The sequence below is a fragment of the Microchirus variegatus genome, assembly GCF_963457635.1.
Source record: "Microchirus variegatus genome assembly, chromosome: 5".
Lineage (NCBI taxonomy): Eukaryota > Metazoa > Chordata > Actinopteri > Pleuronectiformes > Soleidae > Microchirus > Microchirus variegatus.
Window position 1 is genome coordinate 23,505,102 of NC_139806.1, and position 12,619 is coordinate 23,517,720.

The 12,619-nt window shown below is 37.7% G+C and overlaps 1 protein-coding gene across 2 annotated transcripts in view; it reads right to left on the reverse strand.

The window, feature by feature from the left end:
* Positions 1–319: 319 nt before the first annotated feature.
* Positions 320–12,619, reverse strand: part of LOC310927906 (glutamate receptor 3-like) — a gene marked incomplete at both ends in the record, with an annotated part of 73,576 nt that continues 61,276 nt past the window's right edge. The window contains 3 exons of one of the 2 annotated variants that reach the window (XM_083890319.1): positions 320–565; positions 1,714–1,828; positions 8,804–9,051. In XM_083890319.1, coding sequence (XP_083746445.1) covers positions 320–565; positions 1,714–1,828; positions 8,804–9,051 — 609 coding nt within the window. Of the gene's footprint in view, positions 566–1,713; positions 1,829–7,944; positions 8,060–8,803; positions 9,052–12,619 lie in introns of both variants that reach the window. The other variant, XM_083890318.1, reaches the window with a different exon arrangement.

A 12,619-nucleotide genomic window follows, 5' to 3' on the forward strand; every position in this document is an offset into this window, starting at 1 on the left:
AGTCGTCTGTTCATAATAAACCTGGTTTGCATAATTCATAAAGTACAACATTCAGTCACATTAAGTGAGTTCAGCTTGATGCATTTTTCACTGAGATATAGTGACTTAAAGTGTGGTCGACCAAATGGTTGAGTAGTACCTTAAAGGATAAGAAGACTATATCTTCATCTGTTGCTAAATATTACGTTAGTTTCACTGCAGAAGACGCTAAATTACCTCTGTACTGTATATCGGCATATCAGAAATGAGCAAAAAGTGAAATATATCGTGCATCCATAATATTGGCACATTTGAATTAAAGGCAACAAAGACTTACCTTCTAGATTTTAACGCTCTCTGTCCCGTACACATTGTAGCCTTCACGGTACGTGGCAAAATTCTGGCTGTTTACTGGAGGGGCCGGCTTAAAGTTTTGAGCATTTTTCTCCAGCTTGAGTTTTTTAGTTTCTTGTCGTGACTTATAGCAGAACTCTATCAGAGCCACGGTCATAGCAAGGCCAAGCCCTCCTACCAGAATATAGAAGACTCCTGCCACGTTGCTCAGGCTTAATGCACTTGTCTTGTCCTGGGGGAGGTAAAGACCACCGTTAAGACTTTTTTGAAGTGGCATTGTGAGGCTCACCTTAAACAACATGTAGCCTGTGCCTACACTAACATGCAGTAAACCCTACACAAACTCTGATAGATTTATAGTAATGTAAACAAACCCTCTGAGATGTAGCTGCTAATTAAGAGTTGGATGAATTAGAATAAATAAAAAAAATGTGTCTAAATCCTGCTTAACTCTAACTTAAGAGCTGGTAAGGTGAATGTAGAGAGTTGTCTCTCCTGCTTCATGGTCTCTTTACGAGATCACCTCTCACGGAAGGTGGTCGTGGTCGTACAGGTCTACAGATTAAAAGCCTCAATTCCCTATCAAACTGTAAGCTGCTCAAACCTCAACACACTGCATTTGTACAATCAAAGTGGCAAGCCGTGGAAGGAGAACTGAACCATTTTGCTGCTATTAAAAGCCAAACAGTAATATTGAAATTCATTTATGTGAGTTTTACCATTTGCACTCTAAACCTGTGGGACGTTTTATGAACTTGAAGGCAGATAAGTGGACTCTTTGTACCTGGAATTCAGTCATGTGATTAAATGTGTAAGAAAATGCTCCTGACTCTGACACTCCATCTATGAGACATGACTAGTAAATACCATCCGACCACTTTGTGCTCAGATGGTATTTAAAGGTCAGTTTGGACTTTGTCAGCGTGAGGACGCCTTTGGGGAAACTACGGCTGCTCGACTTAACCGATGCAGTTTGCATACAAATGAATAAGAACACCAATAAACTAAATTTCAATATGACAAAATAGCAGTATAATGGTTTCAATTCTATGACTCAACTTTTTCTTTTTTTTTTTCTTCAAATTTATGGTATGGATAAAATGGGGGTGTAATCATGCTTCAATTTTTACAAATCCTGAATTGTCTAGCATTTTAAAAAAAAGTCACGGTAATGTCATGAATTGTGAGGAGTGTAAATAAATTGGGACTATGTGTAAAGCAACATTTTTAATGTCTTACATGTTTTTTTTTTCTTCTGAGAGCAGATAAGCAAGTATTAAGATGTTGTGATTCAAATGTGTCCTGTCGATGTTTGCATATGAACAGTTAAGGTCAAAATGCATTTTTTCAATCAGTATAAAAAGACCTGCAGCGACTGACCTTACTTCCAGAGTCCTTGGTTCCACATTCACCCTTATCGTACCACCATTTGTTTTTCAGCTTGTCTAAGATGCCTTGTTCACTGAGTTTCAATACTGCAAGGTTTACAGGAGTTCTTCACGTGGGAAATAACATAAATAACATTTTATTATGTTATTTTATGTTATTCAACTTTCTTTTTTATAAAAAAAACTACTTTATACTGTGCAAAGCGATAGAGTAGGGTCCTGGCCAACACATCACAGATAGCAAGCAATACTGCAGTATATATATAGATATATAGAGATATACATAAATATGTGACCTTTTGTAATCCATGACTACCCTAACATGCCAGACCCCAGCTATATCGCTTTGAGTAATCGGCACATACTGATCACAAGAGGAAAGATTTGAAGATGCTGCATAGCTTTTGCTGAATGACAGGAAATATTTGTTTGTGCAGCCTTGTTTTGATGTTTAGCGAGGTGAATCTAACAGGAACCCTTTCTTGACTAACAGACAAAACACAGCAGTCCAATTTGAAATACAGCTACGCTGAAGGGTAATGTCTCACAAATCAGCCTTTTATATAGAGCTCATAATGATCCCCCCCCCCCACATTTTATACATAATGTTAGACATTATTTTATAGTATTTGACAGTAAGATGAGCTAGATAAAATTTGGGATGTGAGAGTCTCAACCAAATTCAACTATTTTTTGGGTTGTTATGCGAGACATTATGCTCAATTTTCACAACTGCCCAATTTCCAGGCTGATTTCCTTTCAGAACAATCATCGTTGTGCGTAATTCAACAGCATCAAATATATTGCATTCACCACTGTTATGCTGTCTTTTTTTCTCTTGTTTTCTGTAAGTCCACGCAAACGATAAAGGAATGAAACACTGGATGTGTTTCTTGAGATGACTTAAATAAATAAATAAATAAATAAATAAATAAATAAATAGATACATAAATAAATAAATAAATAAATAAATAAATAAATAAATAAATGAATGAATGAATGAATGAATGAATGAATGAATGAATGTTTATTATTGTAATAAATGTACTAGCACAGGAGGGTAAATTGGAAATTAATGGAGGCATCACCATTACAGAAATAATTATAATAATTATTATTATTATATATAATAATAATAATGTATTGTTTCATTAATATTCATGAAATACTGTAGATGTATCATGGTAATACTGTAACACTTTACATTACAGTACAATAACAAAATGGTAAAATTATACTTTTGTAAAAAGAAACAAAGAAAACCCCATCTAACTTGATATTTAGCAGATTATAACGTTGAAATTAATTCTCTCTTATGTCCCACACACACATTGTCTATTCTTATTGCCAAACCATTACTTGATGATAACTATAGAAATAAGTTTTCACTATTCTATTACTTTGCTGTTACAAAATGGTTACTATAGTATTACCATTAATCGTGATATCACTGTAATAAAAAGTGTTACCAGGCAGATTAAAGATTATATGAAGCACTCAAATCCAAAATATCTAAATGAGGGTTGATAGAAATGACTAACATGACATAGGGTATATTATTATTATTATTATTATTATTTTACGAAAGGCTTCAAAGTATAATAATTTTTATATAATAAATATAAACTGAAGTAGTTCATAGATTATTTTCTAATTAAATAAAATTACTGTCAAAAAATGTAATTATAAAACAAATATCTCTATAACTGCAATAACTTGTCATTTTTAAAGAGTGGGTTCAAGTGAACAATGTCGCACAGAATTCTGGGAAAGAGGAATCTAATTGAATGACTTTTCCCTACGCTTGCATAAATACACATATATCAATATTAAAGGCGCTCACCACCAGGTGGTGACCATGCACTTCTACATAATATACTGCAGTGAGTGTTCACAGTGAGGAAACACCACAATCGCCCTTTTTAAACTATTATTATTATAATATAATATATGTAATTATAACTAAGACACCAAAACACTATGCTTATATCATTAGCTGGACATTTAAATGAACATTTTGCCATACGTTTAAGCCTCTTGACTTTGAACATACAGGAATTTACGACACAAATATCTAATATTCTGAAAGAAAATAAAATAAAAACTGAAAATAAAACTTAAAGCAAGAGCTTTAGAGGAAACTCGATGACTAAAGTCTATAAATTAAACATTTATTATTATTAATCTATCTGTTGAACTATGTACAATTATGAGTTAGACTCATGGGGACAGTGTGGAATGGGAAACAATCAAACGTTTTCTCTTATTTCACACTATCTTGTCTCTAATTGCAAAGTGATATATATGAATTTAAAAATAGAAGTGTGTATATCTTTTGTCTATTTAAGTCCTGTGTTTCTAATGCGAGCCTCACTTCAGTTTAATTCCCCCTCTTTAGCGTTTACTAACAGTGTATGAATGTTTAATCGGCTGTTCAGTAACTCACTGGGAACAAAACAAGTCATGTGACCGTCCATGCGAAGACAAACTTTTGCTTACATTGCATTTTAGTGCCATTAATGTCTTATACGTTTTAAATAAATAAAAAATAATGCTACTTTTACATCCATAGATACATAATTATAATGTACATCTTCTCTTTGCAGCGTATTGTTTAAGAGCACTTCATATACTAAAATGAGGCATCCCCTTAGGGAAGTGATTGGTTTTTCAACCCTATGTTTGTAAATGTGGTCATGTAAGAGAACAGTATTTATTGAAACTTTGAAATTAATTCAGCAGATTAGTTTGGCCTCATCAGTTAATATTCCTGGGTCAGTGTCTCACCCTCTCATCACAATGTGTTTAAACCTAATCTGAGTACATAACACCTATGCATTAAATTCTTTATAAAAAAAAAAATCTTAATCCAAACATTTCATCTCATAAAGGTCATGAGTTGGATTTAAATCCCTCATAATAACTCACAACAGTAAAAAACATTACATCAATTACCCACAATGATGCAAATACTGTAATTAATAAAAAATAATACCTGTAAACATGTGACTTAAGTATCCTGGCTGTAGTTTTTGTTTGATTTAAGCGATATATTTTAATATTCATATAAAAATACCTTTTTAAAAATATACTCTACAAATATCTAATGTGTTCATTTATATCATAGCAGCCAAATGATGAAATGACATTGTTTTTATGTGATTGCTGTGACTGTGTCCTCAGTGGTAGTTACACGCAATATATTTCCATTGTTAAATTACCCACATGTGCGTTTTCTGAAAGTGAAATAAAAACAGAGAAACATGGCAGTCAGACGTGACGGCGATCACACTGATCGTTGACTCGATTTCTAACCGAGGGGATCAAGCTCGTGAAAGGAGACGGCTTCTTCTTAGTGTTATCCCACTCGATAGTATCCATGTTCTGCTCACTCAGAAATGAATGACTACAGTTGATAACAGAAAGTTTCGCCTGCGTCTCTTCTCTCACAATATGCCACGAGTGCTGTGGTCATGAGGCAAGCTGCAGAGCAGAGACAGAGACGGATCCACAGAACGGGCTTTTACCGAGCCTGGTGCGTCTGAAACACAAGATCAGGGGCCTCATTTACAGATTTGATAGAAATAAATCCTCATCAGTGTCACTCATTTAAAGGTGATATATGTAAAACATGTGCGACAGCAACCATTAACGATTACTGGTAGGGGTGGGACAAACTATTCATTTGGTGATATGTCATCGTCCTTCCTCGCCCAATACGATAATCAATATGTTAGGGCAGATATTACCCAATACCGATATTTGAATTAACAAATGAAGGCGATCTAAATTAAACAGTCCCTTCCTGGTTCGCTCGCCAGGCGTCGCTACTTGGTGTCTCCACGTGGTGGCGCTGCTCAAATGAATGAGGGTAACTTACGTGGAATTGACCTGGCTGAAGAAGAGTTTACAGCAGGATAACGGTGGAGAAAGCTATGTTAAAGTGGACATATTATGCAAAATCAACCTTTTAATCATTTAAATTCTTATATTTGGGACTCTGGAGGTCCTATCAGTCAACAAAGTGGGACTCATGTTTTTGTGTGTGTCCTCCTCAGTCTAAGTACAGGAGATAAAACACGCGATGTTGACTTCCACACTCACTGGGACGTCACAATGCGCTAAATTCCTGGAATTGTTGTCTCTCACAGCTCCGCTTTGTCCGTAAAACAAACGAGACAGACGAGGGCAACAGTATACGAAAAAACCGGAAAGTTCTATTCTTGGCTCCACAGAGCAGCACAGAGTTCTACACAAACTTCCAGCCTCAGAGGATTTATCTGTCCAGTGGATACATGTTATATATGACGGCAATGTGCCTGCTAGAGCCTGCAAATGATCACTTTTTCCAAATGCTAACTGCTGTTAGCTCCCAGTAGCCTCTGTGGCTGATGTCATTTCCTGTTCCTTAAGCTTCGTTTTACTTTTTTTGTTTTTTCTTTAAGGTGGACATTTAAGGTGGACCTAAAGAGATACTACTAAACAGAGCGTTCTGAACAGGGCTGTTTTGGCAGGTGATTGAACTGCTGTGGTGCTTCATCCTTATGGTTTTTTGACCAAAGCACGTCACAGACATGTTCATTAGGACACCAGGGAACTAGGTTAACTTGGAGAAATAGGGTATAATAGGTCTACTTTAAAAATATGAAAACGTGGAGATGTGCTTATGCCTCATACATTACTGTCTCGCTGTCTGTTTTATCTTATAAATGTTGAGCCCTTTTGGTAGAGTTTTGCAAGGCAGAACCAGATCTGGCTCTTCTGATTTTAGGCTGATTTGAACAGATTATTTGATATTTGGTCCCGTCGTGTGAGGGATTAAAAGATGTGATTTTAACGCCATCAGATACATCCGAGTCTTCCCGATTTCAAATTGTAAGTATGTTTGACATTTACAATTGAACAGTGATTGGGGCATTAGTTGACCAGGAAAGAGATGTTGTGTACAAGTTGATTCCTTCTGCTATTAACTGACGACGACACTTTCAGTTCATATTCTATTATATTCTGAATTTAAAGGTGAGTTTCTGTGAGATCCCTGGAATCGTTTGATAAATGATCAAGTGTGTGGTTCTGCGTCTAGACTGAAAGACATTGAAAATCGGTTAAAAATGTTGTTTTAAATCAAGTCAGATTTGTAAAATGGTCTAGTGTGGGACAGACTGAGAAAAGACAACAAGGTACAATAACACATCTCCACTGTTTCTTCTTATGTGAAGACGTTTTTGAGATGGGTACTGAGGCTTTTGAGGTTTGGTAATGTTCAGCACTTCCCACCAAGAGTAGGACAACTTGTGTGTGAAAATGCAATAGACCAAACCATCAAAACAGAAACAGTGACATTTTAAACTGTGAATACACTGGCTTCAATTTAACATGTTTTCTTAATCTCAGATGACATACCATTTTATGCCTTAATATCACACATTTCTTACATATAGCACCCTTAAAGGACATGCTGATTTGATATGAAAGGTCCCAGCTATTCTGCAGAGCTGAGCCTGATGTGCACAGCTACAAACTTGTAAAAGTAAGGATATTAAATGCTATAAAGCATGTGCACATGAGCATGTACTTCCTCTTCTTTGTCTGAATGTTAATGCAAATGGAGCCCCTGGTCAAACATCTTGCACATTACTAACTGCAGGGTTAACCAGGTCGTGGGTTGCCATGGAAAGACTTTGACTGGCCTTTGGATCAAGACCAACCAAAGATTTCTGTCAGTATTACGCTGGATTTCAGTGAGAGGATGTTGGACAAAAAAAAAAAAAAGGTTTGGACCGTTAGTTTTCATTAGAATTCTCACGTTTGCCTGTTGATGCTTAGTCCCCTCAAGACAACGCTGTTTCCCGTGCCTATAACTCCCAGTTGGCTGATTGGAGAGTGCATTCATCTTTCAACTTTAGAATATTGATCATGTTAATACAAATGTTGGCCTGTAGATATAAAAAACAGCGTGAAAGCTTGTGTCTGTCTTTCATAGCCACAAGCCAAAAAAAAACACCAACAACTAGTCTGTCACAAACACAATATCAACCTTCTATTAATCCTGCACTGATCTAATCTTTTTCTGCTCCATTAGCCAAGTGAAGGGTTCCCATTTGATCACATTTGCACCATTACAATAGAGGAAGAATTTGGGTCCAAAATCTAGAGTCAGTGACGACAGCCTTGCCGATTACTCTGTTCTAGGATACCCGACTTTGGTGACATTGAGGCTGACCTTAGAGTCACCTCCCCCGCTGCCGCACTCTCCCTTGTCGTACCACCATTTGTTTTTCAATTTGTCCAAGAGGCCTTGCTCATTCAGTTTTAACACTGCCAGGTTAACAGCATTTCTTGAAACGATAAAACATAACTTGTAAGAAAATGAACAGGTCCGTGAGAAATCTAATATAGAATAATAATAGTGAAGAATAGTGATAAATATCAATGGTTCATAAAGGGGAGCACGGGAGGGACAAATTGGTAAAGAATTTCACTGGTGTGGGAGGGTGAGAAGAACTTTTTACAGCAAAGAAAACGTTAAATATTAGAGAGGTGGCATGGAGGGTCACATTGCTTGTAACTTGAAGTGTGCGGGATGGGGATATTCTGTCATCGTTGAATTAGAAATCGGAACATCCAGCATGCAGCTTAACATTCATCACAACTGACAGAGCATCATTTTAACTAGCAAATTCATCAGAAATGTGTGTTTCAGTGTTGAATTAGAAGCAATGCAAAAGGGCATCACAGAAACCAGGAGAGGAGAGAGGGGGGGGGGAACAGGTTGAGAAGGGGAAAGAGCATGAAAGAGGATGATGGTGCATATCAACATTCAAATGGTGACTATTCTACAAAAGAAATATACCTCAAGAGAAAGAAGCAAAGACACAAACAAGATACACTGGACAGAACAAAAATGGCTGAACATGTGTGATCAAGTCAAATCACTCATAATACTGTTCACTCATTAAAGCGTTAGAGGAAAAACAAAAGAAGAATTAAGGAGTGAGGAAGAAGAGAATGACAAAAGGAGACATCAGGGTAGGTGGAATACTATAACAACATGGAGGGTATTGTTATATTATCCCACCCACCTTAATGCAGAGCCTTTGGGTGTGGCCACGCCATAGCCCTTAGAGTCGAGGTTACCGCCCACTTTCATGGTGTCGCATGGCTTCCGCTGCTCTATGTACTCGTTCATAGTGGACTCGAGCAGAAAGGCGAACTTGCCCTTCGACTTTCGTACCCGGGCAACTCCGTCCGGCGTCGTCTTGGCGAACACTGATGGTTCTGCCGATTTCATGTACGACCACATTTTCTCATAAACCGCTATTTTGGAGCGCTGCATTTGAGGACAAAAAGAGAAGACGGAAAGCGTGAAGTCATGTTCTTCAAATAACAACAACATAGACAACCATCGTTAATAATTGGTATGGGTTTGAATTAAAGCAGTAGTTAGACATTTTAACAACATTTAATTCACACTTTGTATCTCAATTCAAAATGGAAAAAACGCCCTCATCTGCTGCTTTGCATAGTGCATGTACCCTTTAAGTTTAAATGTTGTAGTTGAGCTAGTAGGCTGCAGAGCGTGTGTGGTATCAATAATTCTATTAGAATGACAATTACACAGCACAGTTCACTGTTTAAAAACTTAAGTGCAGTCATTTGCACTAACTGTGAGTAAAACAGAGCACCACAGTAATATGAGAAAAAAACAAGAAATGATTTCATTTTTCTATGGTTTATTATACTCTTTACTTTGGCATGTGTTCTGTTGTTATGTTAGTACAATATAAGTGTATATACTGTATACAAAAGTAACCACATTTAAACCTTTAACACTATTTAAAATCTAAAAATTAGAAATATATATATTTAAATATTCAATCAAATCAAGCAAATTCTGTAATTAGTTATGTTTTAATCAATTGGCAGCTCTAATTAAAACATTTGTATTTTATTATAGGACCAAGTGAGGTTAATAGCTACTAAAGGAACAGATTTAGAATGACATCAGTCAAACTGCACTTTAGAGCATCTTCTCTGCTCAAACAAGAACTATTGCTTGAACTCTCAGTTTGATTGACATGAACTGATCGAAAAAAGAGAAGAAAATCCCATTTGATCATTTGTTCACGATACAAAGCCAAACACCAGCTGAGATCGTTTTTTATTATTGTTGTTTGACTGTGTTCGCAGATTTCTGTGGTGCCATGTGACCTGCTCTCTCCAGGACTGACAGCTTCACCTCGGTGGCACATTGAGCTGCCAGCTGGAGCAGCAACAGCACATGAACAGCACAGTCCTGCACTGACACTCAGTACACTGCTAAAAAATGGCCGGCAACAGTCTGATCACCCGTCACCAGGGAGCAGGAGTACACAGCTGTCTACGATAGAAAGGATCAAGAATCTGCATTTACATGGGGCTAATGTGAGCTTTTTCTTCTGCGCTTAAAGTGGAGAAACATCTCAGAGGGAACTTTGGATTGACACATTTCTTTTTCTCAAATGTATTCAGGGTCTTCTCTTCAGGACACAACAGTCAGCATCATAATCTGACAGGAGGAAAACAAGTCTCAAAACCCTCCAAACTTTGGAGCAACTTTTCTTCTGTTTTACTTTTAGAAATCAATTTTTTATATATATAGGTCATGTGTAATATCCTAATTTCCTGAGATACTAAAATATGGGTTTTCATTAGCCCTAAGCCAAAATCATCAAAACTAAAACAAATAAAGGTTTGTAATATTTCGCCACAGGTTTGCAATAACAAGCACAGTGGACCAAAGCGCAGTACAGAATGATAATAATAATTTATTGAGATGCACCTCCATTTGGGCCCTTTGTATATCAGCCGTGACAGGTCACAGTGGGAGAATCACAGGTGTAAATAATGACATTAATGATGGCTGCGTGAGTTCCTTTTACCTTCCTCACTTTCAGAGAGCACGCTGGTTCACTGTCACACTGTCCTGACTCACACGAACTGAACCGAGCCACCGTTAATGTGCTCAGATGTGCTTTTCATGTTTAAAAACGGGCTGAGGGTGGAGGCGGCGGTTAGCCACCAGGGCTTGACAAAAACAACTGTGTGAACATTTTCATGAGGAGTTAATGGACTCAGTCTCTAGTGCCAGGTCATCTTCAATAGAGCATGCTGTCAGCATGATGTCCATTTAGAGGGAAATGCAGTAGATGATACACCACAACACATGTGAGTGGACACTAGTATGACTAACAGGTATCAACTGTGAATTCAGTCAAACTGGGAATCTGTAGGGTTTACAACGGGGAGCTTATTTCTCAACCCGAAGACTATTCTTAACCATTTATAACTGGGTGCTATTGTATACTTTTACCTGGTTAATACCTCCACCAAGGAGGTTATGATTTCACCAGAGTTTGTTTGTCTGTCTGATAGTTAGCAACATAACTCGAAAAGTCACAGATGGATTTGGATGAAATTTTCAGGAAATGTCCGCAATGGGACCAGGAACAAGTGATCCGTAGACGCTATCGCTGGTTACAACTCTCGCTGTCTGACCATAAAGTTATCGCTGGTTACGACACTCGCGGTCTGACCATAATGTTATCGCTGGTTACGACACTCGCTGTCTGACCATAGCGATATCACTGGTTACAACACTCACTGTCTGACCATAACGTTATCACTGGTTACAACACCCGCTTCCTGACCATAACGTTATCTCTGGTTACAACACTCACTGTCTGACCATAATGTTATCACTGGTTACAACACTCGCTGTCTGACCATAACGTTACTGCTGGTTACAACACTCACTGTCTGACCATAACATTATCGCTGGTTACAACACTCGCTGTCTGATCATAGCGTTATCACTGGTTACAACACTCTCTGTCTGACCATAGCGTTATCACTGGTTACAACACTCACTGTCTGACCATAACGTTATCACTGGTTACAACACTCACTGTCTGACCATAACGTTATCACTGGTTACAACACTCGCTGTCTGACCATAGCGTTATCGCTGGTTACAACACTCGCTGTCTGACCGTCTGATGACAGTGTCCTTAGAGGAAATGATATCCAGTGCTGTAAAGGATGTCCCCATACTGGTACACAGTGTGTGAAAATGTGGGAAATTAATAATCGACTGTTCACCAGCGGCGTGAGTCAATCCCACATGACATCTGGTAGGTGAACAGTAAAAGAAAACATAGGGCTGAACTGACAAACTGTCGGGGCAGTGTTGTGTGCAGCAACATAAATAATTCACTCGAGATGTAATAAATCGGAGGCTCGAGCTCATTCGTGACATATGCACAGTTTCCGTTCGTCTGCGTGTTTGTGTAAACATGACAATAATAGCTGATGACAGGCTGGGACGTGTGTGAAGACAGCAATGTATGGTTGTCAGGAGCAGGTTGAAGGCTGGCACTAATGCTGTCGGACGGATAAATATAGTCTCACTACAGTAGTCAGGCTTAACAAAGAGAATTATTCAACAAATTATCCTTCAATAATGACTGGTGTATCTACAACAATACAAACGTCAAATATTGTATATCATGTATAAAAAGTGTCATGATAGACCTGCCACACAATCCACATGGAAACCAGACACATAACCTCTTGACTCAGTACTATACACTGAATCAGTTTCCACACATATTTGCAAAAACACTCCCCTCCACTGCTAAACAAGAATTAAATTGCACTAAAATGTATTTTGGCTTTTCGCCTGAAAGCTGTGCGTGTTTAAATTTGATTATATTTTGATTTGCTCCATGCTCAAAAGTGACAGTAGCAAGCCTGAAATGGATTGCAAAAAACAAGATAATCTACTAGAAATGTAAAAGACCTATACACACAGAATACACCATCTTCCACGTTCCCCACTAAAAGGCCTAAACTACTTG